Source organism: Drosophila mauritiana, chromosome 3R, assembly GCF_004382145.1.
Source record: "Drosophila mauritiana strain mau12 chromosome 3R, ASM438214v1, whole genome shotgun sequence".
NCBI classification, from domain to species: domain Eukaryota; kingdom Metazoa; phylum Arthropoda; class Insecta; order Diptera; family Drosophilidae; genus Drosophila; species Drosophila mauritiana.
The window spans coordinates 9,845,355-9,861,581 of NC_046670.1; the positions used below are offsets into that span (position 1 = coordinate 9,845,355).

At 42.8% G+C, this 16,227-nt stretch overlaps 10 protein-coding genes across 12 annotated transcripts in view; 4 read left to right on the forward strand and 6 right to left on the reverse strand.

Annotated features, from left to right (window-relative positions):
• Positions 1-598: 598 nt before the first annotated feature.
• On the reverse strand, positions 599-1,670 carry LOC117143959 (chymotrypsin-2). The gene is made up of 2 exons (XM_033308894.1): positions 1,461-1,670; positions 599-1,296 (listed from the first exon to the last, which is right to left on the reverse strand). Exons 1-2 carry the CDS (start codon positions 1,658-1,660, stop codon positions 669-671), a joined length of 828 nt encoding a protein of 275 aa, XP_033164785.1. The 5' UTR covers positions 1,661-1,670; the 3' UTR covers positions 599-668.
• A 620-nt stretch (positions 1,671-2,290) lies between these two features.
• Positions 2,291-3,345, reverse strand: LOC117144063 (chymotrypsin-2). Its single transcript, XM_033309072.1, has 2 exons — positions 2,541-3,345; positions 2,291-2,475 (listed from the first exon to the last, which is right to left on the reverse strand). Exons 1-2 carry the CDS (start codon positions 3,315-3,317, stop codon positions 2,404-2,406), a joined length of 849 nt encoding a protein of 282 aa, XP_033164963.1. The 5' UTR covers positions 3,318-3,345; the 3' UTR covers positions 2,291-2,403.
• A 410-nt stretch (positions 3,346-3,755) lies between these two features.
• LOC117144267 (chymotrypsin-1) lies at positions 3,756-4,748 on the forward strand. The gene is made up of 2 exons (XM_033309370.1): positions 3,756-4,545; positions 4,609-4,748. Exons 1-2 carry the CDS (start codon positions 3,824-3,826, stop codon positions 4,679-4,681), a joined length of 795 nt encoding a protein of 264 aa, XP_033165261.1. The 5' UTR covers positions 3,756-3,823; the 3' UTR covers positions 4,682-4,748.
• Positions 4,749-5,569: 821 nt separating this feature from the next.
• On the forward strand, positions 5,570-6,652 carry LOC117145062 (chymotrypsin-2). Its single transcript, XM_033310577.1, has one exon. The coding sequence runs from the start codon at positions 5,597-5,599 to the stop codon at positions 6,464-6,466; it is 870 nt and encodes a 289-aa protein (XP_033166468.1). The 5' UTR covers positions 5,570-5,596; the 3' UTR covers positions 6,467-6,652.
• Positions 6,653-6,850: 198 nt separating this feature from the next.
• LOC117145061 (chymotrypsin-1) lies at positions 6,851-7,734 on the reverse strand. The gene has a single exon (XM_033310576.1). It carries the CDS (start codon positions 7,705-7,707, stop codon positions 6,907-6,909), a length of 801 nt encoding a protein of 266 aa, XP_033166467.1. The 5' UTR covers positions 7,708-7,734; the 3' UTR covers positions 6,851-6,906.
• Positions 7,735-7,757: 23 nt separating this feature from the next.
• On the reverse strand, positions 7,758-8,824 carry LOC117145059 (chymotrypsin-2). Of its 2 annotated transcripts, none has more exons than XM_033310573.1 (2): positions 8,089-8,824; positions 7,758-7,953 (listed from the first exon to the last, which is right to left on the reverse strand). In XM_033310573.1, the coding sequence occupies exons 1-2, from the start codon at positions 8,812-8,814 to the stop codon at positions 7,858-7,860; spliced, it is 822 nt and encodes a 273-aa protein (XP_033166464.1). In that variant the 5' UTR covers positions 8,815-8,824; the 3' UTR covers positions 7,758-7,857. The 2 variants fall into 2 exon arrangements, with proteins under 2 accessions (XP_033166464.1, XP_033166465.1); XM_033310574.1 differs by having other exon boundaries at positions 7,871-7,953; positions 8,041-8,824.
• Positions 8,825-9,009: 185 nt separating this feature from the next.
• On the forward strand, positions 9,010-9,850 carry LOC117145060 (chymotrypsin-2). The gene has a single exon (XM_033310575.1). It carries the CDS (start codon positions 9,015-9,017, stop codon positions 9,816-9,818), a length of 804 nt encoding a protein of 267 aa, XP_033166466.1. The 5' UTR covers positions 9,010-9,014; the 3' UTR covers positions 9,819-9,850.
• Positions 9,851-11,171: 1,321 nt separating this feature from the next.
• Positions 11,172-11,460, reverse strand: LOC117145064. Its single transcript, XM_033310578.1, has one exon. The coding sequence runs from the start codon at positions 11,458-11,460 to the stop codon at positions 11,191-11,193; it is 270 nt and encodes an 89-aa protein (XP_033166469.1). The 3' UTR covers positions 11,172-11,190.
• Positions 11,461-13,302: 1,842 nt separating this feature from the next.
• Positions 13,303-16,227, forward strand: part of LOC117145057 (filamin-A) — a 31,306-nt gene continuing 28,381 nt past the window's right edge. The window contains exon 1 of one of the 2 annotated variants that reach the window (XM_033310567.1): positions 13,303-13,597. In XM_033310567.1, coding sequence (XP_033166458.1) covers positions 13,583-13,597 — 15 coding nt within the window. In that variant the 5' untranslated portion in view covers positions 13,303-13,582. The remainder of the gene's footprint in view (positions 13,598-16,227) is intronic. The other variant, XM_033310569.1, reaches the window with a different exon arrangement.
• Positions 15,218-15,533, reverse strand: LOC117145065. Its single transcript, XM_033310579.1, has one exon. It carries the CDS (start codon positions 15,515-15,517, stop codon positions 15,251-15,253), a length of 267 nt encoding a protein of 88 aa, XP_033166470.1. The 5' UTR covers positions 15,518-15,533; the 3' UTR covers positions 15,218-15,250.

Below are 16,227 nucleotides of genomic sequence, written 5' to 3' on the forward strand. Positions count from 1 at the left end.
CATACGCAACGGGGGCGGACTTTGTGCTGACTCGATTTGTGCTAGGCAGATCTTCAGACGTCGTCGGTTGATAGGGTCGTAATCGGATGGAAGTTTACTCAAAATTCACCTGGAATAATGGCGAAATGATTGAATGCCCCTTAAAGATACTGAAGTCGGCATACCCTTAGGGTAGGCAAGTTAAAAAAATAGATAGGACAATCTTAAACAAATATTAAAGGATTTATAAAAATAAATCAGATAGCTTCGATAAGGAAAACCACACTTATTTTGTTTTTTTATCAAACACTAAAAAAAATTTATGTTGCATAGACATAGTTCGGTGTGTCAAGGTTTGGTAGTGTATTATATTGTTTCTGAAAAACCAGTTGATTTTTATGGCTTCAATGAAATTTTGACGTTTCACTTATCACCCGCAATTACAACAATTGGTAGACGTCTGGACGAGGGATTATCAAGATTTCAAGTTAATCAATTGTTTCACATACTGGATTTTGGACTTTGACATAATTCAGGAGACAATGTATCTTTTGGAACATCCGTAATGAGATAGGCATAATAAAAATATTCGTCTGGCGATAGTGAAAAGGCGGACCACAATTTTTACAGTATTTTATTGAATAAAGGTATCTTTCCGGGACAAAAATAATTGATACGACTACTTGCAATTAGGAAATAGCACATCCGTTAATCGTGGATATAATCCAGCTGTAGTAAAAGCTAATGCGGGCGAAAACATCGGGGAATCCATAGCCGCAGGGAACGCCCCAGTTACCAACGCCCACCAAGCGACCACGACTGTCAACGATGGGTCCTCCGGTATCCCCATGACAGGCTCCGGCTCCCACCTTTCCCACGGCACAAAGATGACCCACATCCAGATCTGGAGTACCGCCGTAGGTGGCATTGCACTTTTCCGGGGCGACATAGGTCACATCCAACTGCTGCAGCTCCCATGAGAAATCACCTCCGATCTCCGTGCTGCCGTATCCGTATATGGTTAGCTTTTCACCATCTATCAAATCCTCCAACGGAGCGATTGTGATATTCTGGGTCACATCATCGTAATCGAATAGTGTGTGTGTCTTGATCAGGGCAATGTCATTATGGTACATGGGGCTGTCGAAGTTGCAGTGCATGACGATATCCTCCACGGAGTATATCCAACCCTCCGATCCCCAGTTATTATAAGTGGTGGTCACCACCTTCACGTTGTTTTTTTGCAATCCAGCTAAGCAACTAGCCGCGGTGATGATCCACTGATCGTGGATGATGGTGCCAGCACAAAAGTGGTTACTTAAAAGAGTTGCATAATTCACTATTGAGACTTCAAAATAAAATGTTACTTAAGACACTAAAAAAATATATTGCTTCAAAAAATAGTATAAATACGTTAGCAAATGTTACCAATAGTATAACTAGGATAGGAATTTGTCCTTATTTAAGGATAAGTTAATTACCCATAAGCGTTTTGGAGCGAGACTAGATAGGGTGCCGCCAGGACATCGGACTCTACTCCTCCGATGATTCGGGAGCTAAATTTATTCGCGGTTTCGGATGTTTCTGAGGTGAAGGCCCGACGGCGTAGACTTGCCTCCGAAAAGGATAACGCCAACAGGACGAGGGCGAGTATAGAGACCGCTCCGATTTGGTAAGACATCTTGGACGAACAGCTGAAGTTGGACTAATTGCAAAGCAGTGCAGCTAAAAAGAAACTAAGCTCCCATAAACGATATTCAGTATACGATATTAGATATTTGGCGTGATATTAATGAACCGCCATAAAGGTATTGCAATCTCAATCATGGTCAGCCTGAACAAAACCCACAAATTCCCCCCTCGTAAAAATCCCATATCTTTTTATAAATCATGTTTCCTACACTTGGGTGAAAAATGACTTCAAAATGATTTGAAATGACTGGCATATATTGATTTATTATTTACACATCTTATCGAACTACATATATAGTGCTAATAAATCCTGTAAAATTATCAATTTTAGTTTTCTGTTACATAAGGTAACTAATATTAAAATATGTATATTTAAATATTTTAAATAAGCCAATTTAATTTCAAATTTAAGTGAAAGGGTATATAGCTTTTTTCAGATCTACAAAGGTGAACGTTATAGTAATCTAAACTTTCAAGAAATTTATTTTTTCAAACATCAACCGTGAAAAATATAATTTGAACTGAACTTTAATACCCCATACTAAAGATTACTTTGCCCAGATAAAACTGAGATAGAACTCAAAGCGTATTAGTGGTAAGAAAAAAGATGCATTCTTTAATGATTAAATCATATTTAATAGTGCTTTTGAAATATATTTGTCATATTAAAAATCTCTGGCCAAATTGATGAGCCGCATTTTCCTCAGTGCACAGATAGGAGGTGACCAATGACTAGGCGATCGTACATCCATTCATGGTGGTGCGGATCCAATCGTTGTAGAAGGCAATACGCGCATACACATCCTAGTGGATAATAATAGGTGGCAATAAATACATATATAACCCTCCGATATAAGCGGAATACTCACCGGATAGCCACGTCCGCATGGCACACCCCAATTACCGATGCCTACCAAGCGCTCCTGCTCGTCGATAAGCGGTCCGCCAGTGTCCCCATGACAGGCGCCCTTGCCCGCGTCCATTTGGACGCACACATGACCCAGGTCCACATCATCTTGGTTCTGCAACTTCTCCCGGCACGCGTCCACCGGCAGATATGTGCCGGATGCCTCCTGCAGATAGCGACCATAGGTGCCCATGGCCTCGGAGCTGCCCCAACCGGCGAAGGTCAACTTTTCCCCCTCTTCCAATTCATCGATATCCGCCAAGGTTATATTCTTTGTCACATCATTGAATTCGATTTTGGATGACAACTGCAGCAGGGCTATGTCATTGTGATACAGCGGCTTGTCGTAGTTGCAGTGCACATGGATCCGGCTCACAGAGTAGTACGCAGCATATAGATCCCACCAGTCCACAGTTCCAGTTACAACGAGCAGGCTTAATGTCCTCAATCCCGCCACGCAACTGGCCGCTGTGAGCACCCAGTATTCGTTGAGTATGAGGCCTCCACACAGGTGATACGAGTAAGCATTTTGGATACTTGCTATCCAGGGCCATTTGCCCTCGGCGGCGGTGGTGCCACCGGCCACACGACCTTGGGGCACAGCTTCGGTGGAGCGATGCCTCTCGATATTGGCCAAGCCCGGAAGTGGTTCACCTCGCATCCTCATGGCTTCCGTTGGCCCCTGAAGAGCCAGCAGAGTCAGACCCAGCAGCACCGTAAGATTCCACCTATTTCTCATGGTTGGTATATGCGCGGTACAATCGAAACTAAAACCCCTCAGCCGGGCCACCTTAAAATTACACTTCATATGGCGGATCTTATCGCCCAGTTTTGTCGAATTTTGGATAATAGGAAGTTTATGGGTCTGGACATGGCGATAAGTGGCATACGCGGCAATGCGGTCGTGGTCATTATGAGCTGACTGGCTAGTTCGACCGGTGCATTTATAGAGTGCCGAGATTTGCCGTGTCACACAAGTCCATGGGTTTATGAGCAACTAGCTCCAATTGGACGTTCCGCCTTTACCAATTGCGTTTTATCCTTGTAGCCGTAAAGATACCTGGCTGATAATGGCCATAAAGATTGCTGGCCAGTGGTCAGTTGGCCGCGAAAAAAACCCAAGTGAACCAGTTTATATGGAATGCATATAAAAACGCTCAGTTGGGTCATACAATTTTCCATTGCTGGTCATTAATTCGCGCTGTCCGGCATTGTCCCTCGACTCGGAAATATTTGTTTTGGGTGATGGCTGTCCGTTTGTCTTTGATTTGGCTGCTTCTGCTGGGCACTTCCATTGACGTCACGCGCGGAAAGCGTTTGGATCGTAAACTTTCGGACAATCGCATTGTGGGTGGCCAGGAGGCGGAGGACGGAGTGGCTCCTTATCAGGTGTCCATTCAGACCACCTGGAAAACCCACATCTGCAGCGGAGTCATTCTCAACGAACAGTGGATCCTCACAGCGGGCCATTGTGCACTGGACTATAGCATCGAGGATCTGAGGATTATCGTGGGCACGAATGATCGCCTGGAGCCAGGACAGACCTTATTTCCGGACGAGGCCCTAGTCCATTGCTTGTACGACATTCCCTATGTATACAATAATGACATTGCGTTGATCCATGTCAACGAGTCTATTATATTCAATGATCGCACCCAGATCGTTGAGTTGAGCAGTGAGCAACCTCCGGCAGGTTCTACGGTCACTCTGACGGGATGGGGTGCTCCGGAAAGTAGCTTACCCACGGTGCAATATCTGCAGACCCTCAACCTGACCATCATCGCACACGAAGAGTGCAGAGAGAGATGGGACTTTCACGATGGCATCGACGTCGGTCATATTTGCACCTTTACACGGGAGGGCGAGGGAGCCTGCTCCGGAGACTCCGGTGGTCCACTGATGTGGGAGGGCAAGCTGGTGGGCCTGGTCAACTGGGGAAGAGCCTGCGGCGTCGGCATGCCAGACATGTAAGATGGTGTCTATCCAATCCCTTTGTAAGGTGGGAATTAATGAATTGCCAATACTTTTAGGTATGCCAACACAGTTTACTATCAGGATTGGATCCGCAGGACTCGCTCAGGATGCAAGAATCGTGTTAACTAAATGGGATACAGATTAACTGGTATCACTATTATGTATTTTGGTATAAATATGTGAAATAAATGTATTGACTAACGCAACGCTGATAACTTTTACCCTTACTCATGTGGTCATTGCCTGCTTTTAGATGGGCAATCAACACTTTTATGGATCTGTTTGCTAACATGTTATGGCATAAGATAATACCAAGCTAGGGCTGAAAAATTGTATGTTATACGTGAAATGATTAGGCCAAGATTTACTATAATAAATGGTGAAAATAAGTAATGAATTATATGTTAATCATTTTAGTGCATTTAAAATGGATTGACCCCGTTTGCTAAGAATACTTTTGTTTTTAAATTCTTTTGATTTCAGTTAATTTTGGAAGTCTAAAAAGAGATTTTCTGATTGCAAGCAACCTCTGGCATCTCCAAAAATTAATATATTGTTTAAAATTTTCAATTGCTATTAGTGGGCAGGGAGTTATTTTGAAACCTCATTGAAAAGATATTCAATTCGAACCAATTTTACGTAGAAGTCCTATAAACTGAACTGGTGGTTTCTTTTGTAAATTTTATATAAGACATTCTTGACCAGATACAATATATATCCTTTAGATATATGATGCAGGTGGTAATAGATGCAACCCTCGTTTTTACAAAGTCCAGCGGTGATATCCACCAATTGACCATTCTAGGTATTTTTCTTATGCAATGACGGCGCTGACATTGATTGCCCTGTCACAAAATGATAATCAGTGTGCGTCTATATCTTTATACGATATCAGACTTTATGGCATAGATACATTGTGCGGAAACATTGATTCCGATTTACGATAAAACCCCAAGACTTACGATAAAACGTTCGAGTATAAAAGAAAAATCACTGCCCATATGCAGGCTTAATTGTCGCATTGAAAGTCAAGCACCCACCACCATGATGGTTAGACTGGGTGTTTCGCAGATCCTGGTGATCCTCCTAGCCTGCCGTTGCTATAACCCCATTAGCGCCGTGCGTTTGGCGCAGCTTAGTGAGGATCAGCTGGAGTGGATCTCGAAGGCGGAAGGAGTCAACTTCCAGAATCGCGTTATCAATGGCGAGGATGCGCAGTTGGGCGAGGCCAAGTACCAGATATCGTTGCAGGGAATGTACGGAGGCCACATATGTGGCGGATGCATCATCGACGAACGCCATGTCCTGACGGCAGCCCACTGCGTATATGGCTATAACCCCACCTACCTGCGAGTGATCACAGGAACTGTGCAGTGGGAAAAGCCGGATGCCATCTATTTCGTGGAGGAGCATTGGATTCACTGCAACTACAACAGTCCCGACTACTACAATGATATTGCCTTGATTCGGCTGAACGATACGATCAAGTTCAATGAGTACACTCAACCGGCTGAGCTGCCCACAGCTCCGCTGGCAAATGGGACGCAGTTGCTCCTCACGGGCTGGGGCTCAACGGTACTCTGGGGCGATACACCCGATATACTCCAAAAGGCTTATCTCACGCATGTCGTCTACTCGACTTGCCAGGAGATAATGAACAACGATCCGTCGAACGGTCCATGCCATATCTGCACACTGACGACTGGTGGACAGGGAGCCTGCCATGGCGATTCCGGCGGTCCGCTGGCGCACAACGGAGTACTCTACGGCCTGGTCAATTGGGGTTATCCCTGTGCACTTGGAACTCCTGATAGTCACGCCAACGTCTACTATTATCTGGAATGGATCAGAAGCATGATCTCGGGACCATGTAGCAAATGTCACTGCTATGCTAGTAACTATCCTAATCTGTGATTCAAGGGGACGATATGCCGGGCAAGATTTAGAATTTTGATTAGGTAAGAATGTACGGTGACTAACTTGTGGAAATAAAATCAATGGCAGATTAACAATAAGAAAATCGTGTTAGTATTCCTTCAATATCAAGTAATATAGATTTCTATATCTTATTCCGAGTGCTTATATTGTTCATATAATATAAATATATCTATAATTTCATATGTGTATGTAAATTTGCCCTTTAATTTAGGTGTCTATATTTTCTTGTTAATTGTGTTTTTAATATAAACCTCGATAAACGATGGCGTTAAAAAAAGTGGAATTATTTTAAGATATTTAAAGACTTGATAATAACGTAACCCAATTTCAAAAGCCACTTTTATAATAGTCTTAATTTTTCTTTATTTTCCTCTGAAATCTTTCTAACAATTTACTATTTGAATTTGGTAAGTTAATTAGTAGTAGCATTTGCTGTTGCCGCTGATCTTGCTGCGAATCCAGTCGAGGTAGTAGTACACATTGGCCTGCACATCGGGCAGTCCGACCCCGCAGGGTCGTCCCCAATTGACCACACCCACCAAATGGCCATTGCTCACCAGCGGACCACCGGAATCGCCGTGACAGGCGCCCTCACCCTCACGCGAATAGGTGCAGATGTGACCCACTCCCATGCTGCTGGTTCGGTTGAAGGTCTCGTAGCACTCATCCAGAGGAACAAGGCCCACGGTCAGCTTGTGCAGGTCCTCCATGGAACTTCCGTAGGCCACATCGGAGCCCCAGCCCGTGAGGACGATCTCGTCGCCGAGTTGAACCGGCCTAGTCGGCAGAGCGATCGGCTGGGTCAGCTCATTGAAGGTGATGTTCTGGGTAAGCTTCACCAGGGCGATGTCGTTATGCATGTAAGGCTGGTCGTACATACAGTGTCTGTGGATCTCGGCGGTGTAGTAGACGGCTCCCGGTTCTGCCCACTTATTGGTGCCCGTGATCACATTGACCAGGGCGGGAATGAAATTTTCCACGCAGTGTCCGGCTGTTATGATCCAGTTTTCGTTTAGGATGGCACCACCGCAATTATGGGAGCCCACTATGGGTTGCAGGGAGACCTGATACGGAGCAAATCCGATTTCAGCCTCCTCGCCACCCTTAATCCTGCCAGACGGACCCGCAGGAAAGGGGCCAACTAAGCGCTTTGATTCACAGGGATTTGGGGGCTTCGCAACTAGGAGAAACAAAAGGCTTAGACGGAGCAGCTTCATCTCGAAGGTTTGACTAAGTACTGAACACTAAACGCCAACTTCTTCGCTATCAAAACTTTATTAACTGGCCCCTGCTTATCGAGGCAATTTTATCGTTGCCTTATAAATTAGTATTTTTATGGATTATGATAGTCACAGTAAACGGAACCTTTAGGAGTGGTTGGAGCTGAAGCCAGTGCACTTTGAATTCCCACTCATAACATTGCGAATCCAATCACGATAGAAATAAACACTGGCATGAACGTCCTGAAAATATAAAAAAAAGTTCTGTTTGGGTTCTTAGAATCTTTATGTTTTCCAAGAGGCATGGAAAAGTATTTTCATGAAATTCACCTTCAAAATTCTGCCGTGCCCTTAACAAAAAGATTTCCGATCACTTACCGGAACTCCTGTCGCGCAGGGCCATCCCCAGTTGACCAGTCCCACCAGGTAACCATTGCTGACCAGAGGTCCACCGGAATCTCCATGGCAGGCACCTTCTCCCAGCCGCGAAAAGGTACAGATGTGACCCACATCACAATCGTCATCGTTGCTCAGCAGGGCTTTGCACTCGCGATGGGGAACATACTGAAGGTATAGAACCTGCAGATCGATGGGACTGGTGCCCCAGAGCACCGTGGATCCCCAACCAGTGAGGATCACTTCATCACCCGGCTGCATGGGGACCAAGGGCAACGGGATCGGCTGAGTGCGCTCGTCCCAAGCAATGGGCTCAACTAATTCCAGCAGGGCAATATCATTGTGCATCTCCGGATTATCGTAGTTGCAATGGCTATGGATGGCTTTTAGGAAATACCTGCCTCCCGGTTGGTTATACTTATTGGTGCCCGTGACGACAACCAGCCATGGAATATAGGCATTTTCGACACAGTGAGCGGCGGTCAGGACGAATGTCTCGTTTATTATGGCACCACCACAAGAGTGTGCGCCTGAGATTCCCTGCAATGATATCTGATAGGGAGCGAAGCCATCCTCAGCCGCCTGACCACCAATGATCCGTTGATCCTTATAAAACCGCCCATCCGTGTAGTTTCCTTTGATTCGTATGGCTGTTATGGATAAGAGTCCCGAAAGTCCCAACAAAATAAGTAAAGCCGCTGCCGACATCTTGTTTCTGGCCCCGGTCACCTAATGAAGTTTTCAGTCGAACAGGCAGCCTTCTTGACCATTTATCGGAATCAGATAAAAAATCAGTTTATGGCGCGATTGGTGGAACCTTTGGTCAGGCCATTTTGACTTTACTATAGTTCAATCAAAACCGCTAAGGGTAAAACCAGACTAGCTCAGTCCGCGATTGCATTTCAGCCATGGCGTTTGCACGGTTCCTATTTTATATTCTCCTGTTCAGTTTACTCTACTGTGACGCATTGGCAGTAGAGCCATTCATTGTGGGTGGCCAGAATGCAGCTGAAGGAGATGCCCCCTACCAGGTGTCGCTCCAAACTCTTTTGGGTAGTCACCTATGCGGTGGTGCCATCATATCGGACCGATGGATAATTACTGCTGGTCACTGTGTCAAAGGATACCCGGCCAGCAGACTTCAAGTGGCCACAGGGACAATTCGTTATGCGGAACCAGGAGCTGTCTATTACCCAGACGCCATCTACCTGCACTGCAACTATGACAGTCCCAAATACCAGAATGATATTGGCCTTCTCCACCTGAACGAGAGCATCAGCTTTAACACTCTAACTCAGGCGGTTGAACTACCCAAATCCTCCTTTCCCAGAGGAGCTTCGGAGCTGGTTTTCACCGGATGGGGATCTCAGTCAGCGGCGGGGACGTTGCCATCCCAGCTGCAGCGCGTCCAGCAGCAACATCTCAGCTCTCCAGCTTGTGAGTCCATGATGTCCGCCTATGAAGATCTGCAACTGGGACCTTGCCATATTTGTGCATATCGTCAGTCAAATATTGGAGCCTGCCACGGAGACTCTGGAGGTCCTCTAGTTCATCAAGGCACTCTGGTCGGCATACTCAACTTCTTTGTACCCTGTGCTCAGGGAGTGCCGGATATATTCATGGATGTAATGTACTACCGCGACTGGATGCGACAAACGATGAGTGGCAATGGCAAATGTGCACAGGTCAACCAGCAGGCAATAGATGGATAAAAACATTTGAACTCATTAAAGAACCTGGATTCCTAAAATTATTCCTTAATGCTGTGCATAATTTATTAATTTATTAAACCATTAAAACATAAGATGTCTTTCAAACTTTCGGACTTGTACCAAATATCACCAAACACGCACCAAAACCGACTAAAACCCGCATCCAAGCCGCACACAAATCACCACCAAACCGCACACAAACCGCAAGCAAATCGCGTCCAAGTCGCACTTAAAAGGAAGGGCAGAACATATGGATTATCCTTTACGGCTCACTCGTAAGGGGTCAACCTGTACGGGGCATCCTCGATTTTTTTAATTACTTGGGCCACTATGTATTGGCGGGAGTGGTGAATTATTTTAATGTTTCTGGAGGCAACTGATATTCTTGGCCCACAGCCAGGAGTCCGTTCAGACCGACAGCCGGAATGTCTTAGTGATTCAGCCACCCGCCGTTTTCTGATTTATTTCGGAAGAAGGGAAGTGTCGCACTGGTCACACGTGTCGTTCTGATCTAATTGGAAGCAGGTAGACCTAGACAGACGTGGTCTTAGTCATGATTTGAGTTGTGAGAAAAATTTCGACACAAATCGCTCACGGCGCATGGAAATTCTGAAAATATTTCTATCGGCACTCGCTGTTCAGATGGGGGAAAACAAGCGGGAAAACTCTCAGTTGTGGGTTGTATCTTGGCATTTTGAAAAAGATTTTCAGTTGCTGTATTGACTTGGACGTGTGCGGTGCGGGTCTCGAATTTTCTTGGAATACGCGGCGTATACGCAATCCGTGGGCTATATGTAGACGCGTGTCTTGCTCATATTTTTATATATACAGCAATATATAACAAGTGAAATTTCGCAGCTAGTGCAAAGTCGAGGGAAAATTATGTTAAATCCAGTGAAAATGCCAAAGTATGTGAAATAGTTTTCCCAATTAAGGCAAACCAACTTTGCAATATATTTTACATTCTTACCAAGAGTGATGAATAATTGCGCTAAAAGTATACGGCCAACAAAAAAAAACGTTCGAATAAATATATTACCAAAAATAAAATAGATTCTGAATATTTTGTGTTATGTGAATTTCAGTTTGAAATATTGCGTACAAGGCGTTGCCATTTCGTGATATATTCAGACGATGAAAGGTCCCATTGCTGGATCGCAAAGAAAGAGCCATTAAATGTTCAGTTGTGAGAGCGAAAAGTGCATTTATCTGTCGGGCACCAGATGTTAATAGAGCCTCTGATCTTTATTTAGCCTCAATCGCATGCTCTGCCGCACCTGGGGTATCTTCGGGATATAGTACCCAAGGGGATCCGGCATATGTATATCCCAAAATGATTTATTTAACAAGGCGTACAAGTTTGAGTGATTTTTTAATAGAAGACATAAAGCTTTTGTGCACCCTTTAGAAGATTTGCGCAGGGTCCTTGGGTTTTTCCATCACATGGAGGCCTGGAAGTTGACGGAGCAACAGGTGCAGATGTAGTTGCATCCTCCCAGTAGGGATACGAAGTGGTAGAATCTCCGTAAGCAACCCAAGATGATGAGTATGGGTCCCAATAATATCCAGATGACGTAGTTGAATCTGAGCAAGAGCAGCCTGCCAAGACGCAAAACAACGCAATAATCGTTAAGAACCTCATTTTAGCCGGGTTTAACACAAACTAATCAATGATAGATACAATTTTATCAATTATATACTTCTTATCTTATTTATTTTCAATTGTTTAATGAAATAATACCCTAAAACAGTTGGGCAAATGCCAAATTTCCTTTGAAAAGCCATATTGGTCTGACTAATATTTATTTTTCATATTCTATTGCCAAATTAATCACCAGCTGTTGTGTGTGAAATATTAAAAATTCTAGAAGAGGGAACCACCTTTGTAAACTTTGTATATTTCATTTGACAGCCCACTGTGCCATTGTTTATTATATTCCAATTATTTTCTAAATATCCAAGTAACAGTGCCGAAGCGGGAAAAAGCTAAATAAAGCGTTGGCACGTGAAATTACTTGACGGCAACGGGGCGTATGCGCAACAAGAGATTTTAACAGCCCAAGCAGCTGTTGAATTAATTCAAACGCCATGAATAATGATGGCCAATAAAAATAAGATTTGTTTAAAAGTACACGCGCTTCGCGTTCACATAGGTTTTGAGAAATGTTAGTACAGAGTTGTTATGAATGACGTATAATAATGTATGTTGTTTCATATCTAAGTATAATTTCATCTTATAATTAGTTATTTGTTGCAGTTAATAATAGTGACTTTTATACATCGCTATCATAGGTTTTTTCTTCATTATTTAATTACCGAATATTCCCCAAATTCAAAACAACTTTAGTTAACAATTTTCTTAATTTTATTTTACGGATTGATTTTGGAAGATCACTTCATATTTCCTAAAACCCATTTTCAGCGCCATAATAGCACTGAAATCAGGTAATCTAAATAAAATTGTATGATATATTTAGCGTGCTCTTGCTGCGTTTTATCTACCAACGAGCATAAACATCCAAGCCAAATAAAATCAAGGAATTTATGACAGCTGATTTGGGCGAAGCGAGTTAGTCATCTCGCAAGACTAAACAACATATGATTTTAATTTAAGAGTTTTATGGGTTCTACGATCCACCGATTTGGGATTGAGTCAAATGATGGGGGAACACGGAACACGGAATGCGGAATGTACTTGGGGCGACCGCCAGAGATGGCCAAAAGCCAATCATTTTCGCAGGAGGCACTTTCAATTGTGGCCAGCAGCAGAGAAGATCGAAGCGAAAGCATAAAACACAAAAGACGGCAACCAGTTCTATGAATAGAATAACAACAAAATCAGCTGCGCGTCGAAAATCACATTTGTGATGAGTTGCAGGGGGGGAGGGGGGAAGCAGTGGGTGGGGACTGGGGGGCTCATGTATTAGCGTCGCCAAAAACCTGCCAAACAGAGTCAAGAGTGCAGTCGACGTCGACGGCGACTGCGACGGCGAGTCAACGTCACTCGCAATACCAAAAACACAACACAAAACATGAAGCGAAATAAATATTGAACAAATTATGAATTGAAGACCTTTTACAGACGAGGATGCACTTTTAGAAACTTGTGAGAAATGTTCATTTATATGATCTAAAAAATTAAAAATAAAAGTTACAAATAAAGTTATTTAATCTTCTTAAATATTACAATGATATATATAATAATATTGTATTATAATTTCATTACCAACTTGTAATAATAATGAATTAAATCTAATGCAAACCTTTGTTATCTATTAAAAGAAAGAAAGTATCTTTTGCAATTATAACCTAAAAGCGTTGCCTAATATAGCTTAAGGAGTTATTTAAGATGATCCTCGTCTGTATGATTTATCTGAGAAAATAATAATAAAGAATTTGAGAAATAAGCGACGAGCATTTGGCTGCATAAAAACTTTGAGCAAGGAGGCGCACACAACTCAGTCGAGTTGAGAAATTGTCGCGGCCAGTACGAGTACGAGTAGCAAAGAACGCGAAAGCAACGCGCGCATCTCGTGCACACATTTTCAAAACCAAAAGAAAGAAATTCTGAAATTTGTTTACGAAAAAAAAGAAGGATTTGCCCAGTCTGTTTGTGTTGTGTTTTTGAGAGAAACGTGCTCGCCACGCCAGAAATTGTGTAATTAGCGGGCCATCAAGTGATCAGTATTAAGCGCACCCACTAAAGTATTACAACTCGATATCATTCGACGGCAGGGATTCCAATCAACAGAAAATCCAACGATATGGCGTCCAGAAAAGTGAGTTTTTTTCTCATTGTGGTGCTAGGGTGGCCCTTATTCGATCGGATAAGAACCGTTGCATTTCACCCACACGATTTTCCACGATATATTCACGACGAAAATGGAGGACATGTGCTTCTCATTACCTTTTCATAAAAACTAAATATTTGTCAATTTATTTTTAGTCAAACGGGCGGTCGAAATTTGCTCATCTTGCGCGCCTTCGCTGTGCAAATGTTGGGTGTAATTTTAGTTTCAAATAAATTCAAATTAATTAAAATGGAAGTGCAAATTTATTTAGCATTTCATTGGCGGCGTGTTCGGCGACGCTGATTCATGCGATTCCCCAGCGATGCAAGTGGCGCCTCACGTATTCGTCGTCATTTGGCCGCCGTTTTTGGCCCGATTTGAAAAGTTTATTTCCATATAAGGGAATCCCCAGCCGGACGCACTTGCTCCATATGGCCAGCTGTCCCCGCGCAGTTCCACTCCCTTGTGGAATGTAGTGAAGGTTTCGAGTCCAAAATAGATGAATGTTATACCCAGTGATCCTTGTAGAAGTGCTATTTTGGTGTTTGATTTTTTGGGATTGTTCTATCTTTTTATTTTACTCCAAAATATAAACATTTTGAAGTCATATTATTTATAAAAGAAATATAATTTCTTGGCGCCAGCTGCTCCACATGGAGGTGCTGTAGTTGTTGCAGATCTTTCCGTTGTACTTGCAGAACCCCAATAATTGTACTCCGTTGATGTTGTTGTTGTTGAGGCAATTGCAACAGCGGTTATGGTGCACAAAAGAAGAAGGATTGCAAAGAACTTCATGTTGCTAACTTTAAATCGAAACTGATATTTCACTTAACATATTTGCCCTTATATACTTATAATACGTCAGAGCAATTGTTAACACAAGTGTTTGCAAGATTTGATGGATGGAATGGTGGATGGAGGATTAGGACAGTTGAGTAAATACTCTAATTTGCTTTTCCAAAAATAAGTTTACACGTGGCAAATGTTTAGCACGTGAAAATAGAAAGTGCGCGTTTTAATCGGAGTCGTTGTGATTTTCGTAAACAAGAGCTTTATATTTATTTTTTTAAATATTTTTAATCGTAAACTGATTTTATGAGCTTAAACAGGAACAGTAGCATTAGCTAAAGTTTAGTTATTTATCTCACTAACAAATTAATCATGATTATACCCGTTAATCGCAGCGTAAAAGGGTATACTAGGTTCGTTTACAAGTATGTAACAGCTTGAAGAATTCGTTAACGAACTTATAAATGCTATAGATCTCGAAAACAATAAAGCTAAACAGTTAACAGCATAATTATTATTATTATTATATTATTATATTATTATAATAATAATAGTTAATTATATCGATTCTATAGATGTAGAAGCCGCACAAGTGGGTTTTAAAATAATTTCTCGTCCACTCTAACGACATAAACTATCGAGATCTGAGTAGCGAGTATCAGATAGTCGAAGAACTCGACTATAACATTCCTATTCTTTGTTTTATTTATAATTATAGTTATATTGCAAAATGTCGTTGCCTGTTTTATTAAAGAAGTCCCCTGATCGCCCAACATTAAACATGGTTAATTGATAGGTCTACAACTTTTTACACTTTATTGAGTCAAAATAATTAACCTAGTTAGAATTCATTCAGTAGAAGAAGTACAGTTTCTTGCCGCAAAGGCCACCAGGACCTCCCACGCAGGGCGGCAGTGGTGGAGGGACCTGTCCACAGGGTCCTTGGGGTCCGCTTCCACATGGAGGCTGAGCCGAGGGAGCTAGTGTAGTGTCAGAGGCAGCGGTGGTAGTGTAGTCCTCTTCCGTAGTTGAATCATAGTCCGCAGAGGATGTCGAAGAAGCAGCCAAGGCGAATCCTACAATGGCGAAGAAAAGGAAGAGAACAGCGAAGAACTTCATTTTGGTAACTCCGGAGCTGCAGTGATAATATGGTTCCAATACTTCGCGATTATATACTTTTCCCTTTTGGCAACTCAAATATTATCACAATTGCGAAAAATTTCTTTTCCGTGGCAAGTTTAAAAAATCTCAAGAAAAGAAACAATTGGACAAACATCAGAGCACGTAATCGTGGAATTATTTTATTCGCTGATTGTCTACATACATTGTAGATTTGTTTCCAGCGAGTATTGGTGGTTAGGAAATTGAGTGCCTTATGAGGCAGGCACTGGATAGCTCCCTTGGGGAATTTGGCGAAGGACTCCACAGTGCCCAAAAACAACATTACTCAGTCCCCGGGCATCGATCTGCCATCGATCATACATGCATACATAGCTACCCGTTTTGACTTTGACTCATTTGGCTAAAATTAACGATTCCTAACCATATCGAGAAGGTCGCTGGTTGTCAGCCCCATTTGCTTGGCTCATTCACTTGTCTGCCGACGCCGTGCATTTGCTTCTGCCTTTCGTTTTTGCATTTGATCAGGCGGAAAAAGGGGGAGTGGAATTAAATTAAAAGGCACTGCCAAAAGCAATCCCCAAATATGCCAAATATTTACCAGAATTATTTGCTCTTCCCCGGTCATGGGATTTGTGGGTGTGGGGGTGCAAGGGGATCATGAGTCACTTTCTTTGGGTTCCCGATCTGAAAAAGGTCGGGATTTGAGA

What these genes read in the sequence shown, in the direction of transcription:
- LOC117143959 (XM_033308894.1), bottom strand. Translation starts at nt 1,660, where the DNA reads ATGTCTTACCAAATCGGAGCGGTCTCTATACTCGCCCTCGTCCTGTTG. An exon ending in TCGCTCCAAAACGCTTATGG is followed by an intron (nt 1,297 to 1,460) that starts GTAATTAACTTA and finishes AACTCTTTTAAG; the next exon opens with TAACCACTTTTGTGCTGGCA.
- LOC117145059 (XM_033310573.1), bottom strand. Translation starts at nt 8,814, where the DNA reads ATGTCGGCAGCGGCTTTACTTATTTTGTTGGGACTTTCGGGACTCTTA. An exon ending in CCTGCGCGACAGGAGTTCCG is followed by an intron (nt 7,954 to 8,088) that starts GTAAGTGATCGG and finishes TTATATTTTCAG; the next exon opens with GACGTTCATGCCAGTGTTTA.
- LOC117145060 (XM_033310575.1), top strand. Translation starts at nt 9,015, where the DNA reads ATGGCGTTTGCACGGTTCCTATTTTATATTCTCCTGTTCAGTTTACTC.
- LOC117144063 (XM_033309072.1), bottom strand. Translation starts at nt 3,317, where the DNA reads ATGAGAAATAGGTGGAATCTTACGGTGCTGCTGGGTCTGACTCTGCTG. An exon ending in CATGCGGACGTGGCTATCCG is followed by an intron (nt 2,476 to 2,540) that starts GTGAGTATTCCG and finishes ATTATCCACTAG; the next exon opens with GATGTGTATGCGCGTATTGC.
- LOC117145062 (XM_033310577.1), top strand. Translation starts at nt 5,597, where the DNA reads ATGATGGTTAGACTGGGTGTTTCGCAGATCCTGGTGATCCTCCTAGCC.
- LOC117145064 (XM_033310578.1), bottom strand. Translation starts at nt 11,460, where the DNA reads ATGAGGTTCTTAACGATTATTGCGTTGTTTTGCGTCTTGGCAGGCTGC.
- LOC117145061 (XM_033310576.1), bottom strand. Translation starts at nt 7,707, where the DNA reads ATGAAGCTGCTCCGTCTAAGCCTTTTGTTTCTCCTAGTTGCGAAGCCC.
- LOC117145065 (XM_033310579.1), bottom strand. Translation starts at nt 15,517, where the DNA reads ATGAAGTTCTTCGCTGTTCTCTTCCTTTTCTTCGCCATTGTAGGATTC.
- LOC117144267 (XM_033309370.1), top strand. Translation starts at nt 3,824, where the DNA reads ATGGCTGTCCGTTTGTCTTTGATTTGGCTGCTTCTGCTGGGCACTTCC. An exon ending in GGCGTCGGCATGCCAGACAT is followed by an intron (nt 4,546 to 4,608) that starts GTAAGATGGTGT and finishes CAATACTTTTAG; the next exon opens with GTATGCCAACACAGTTTACT.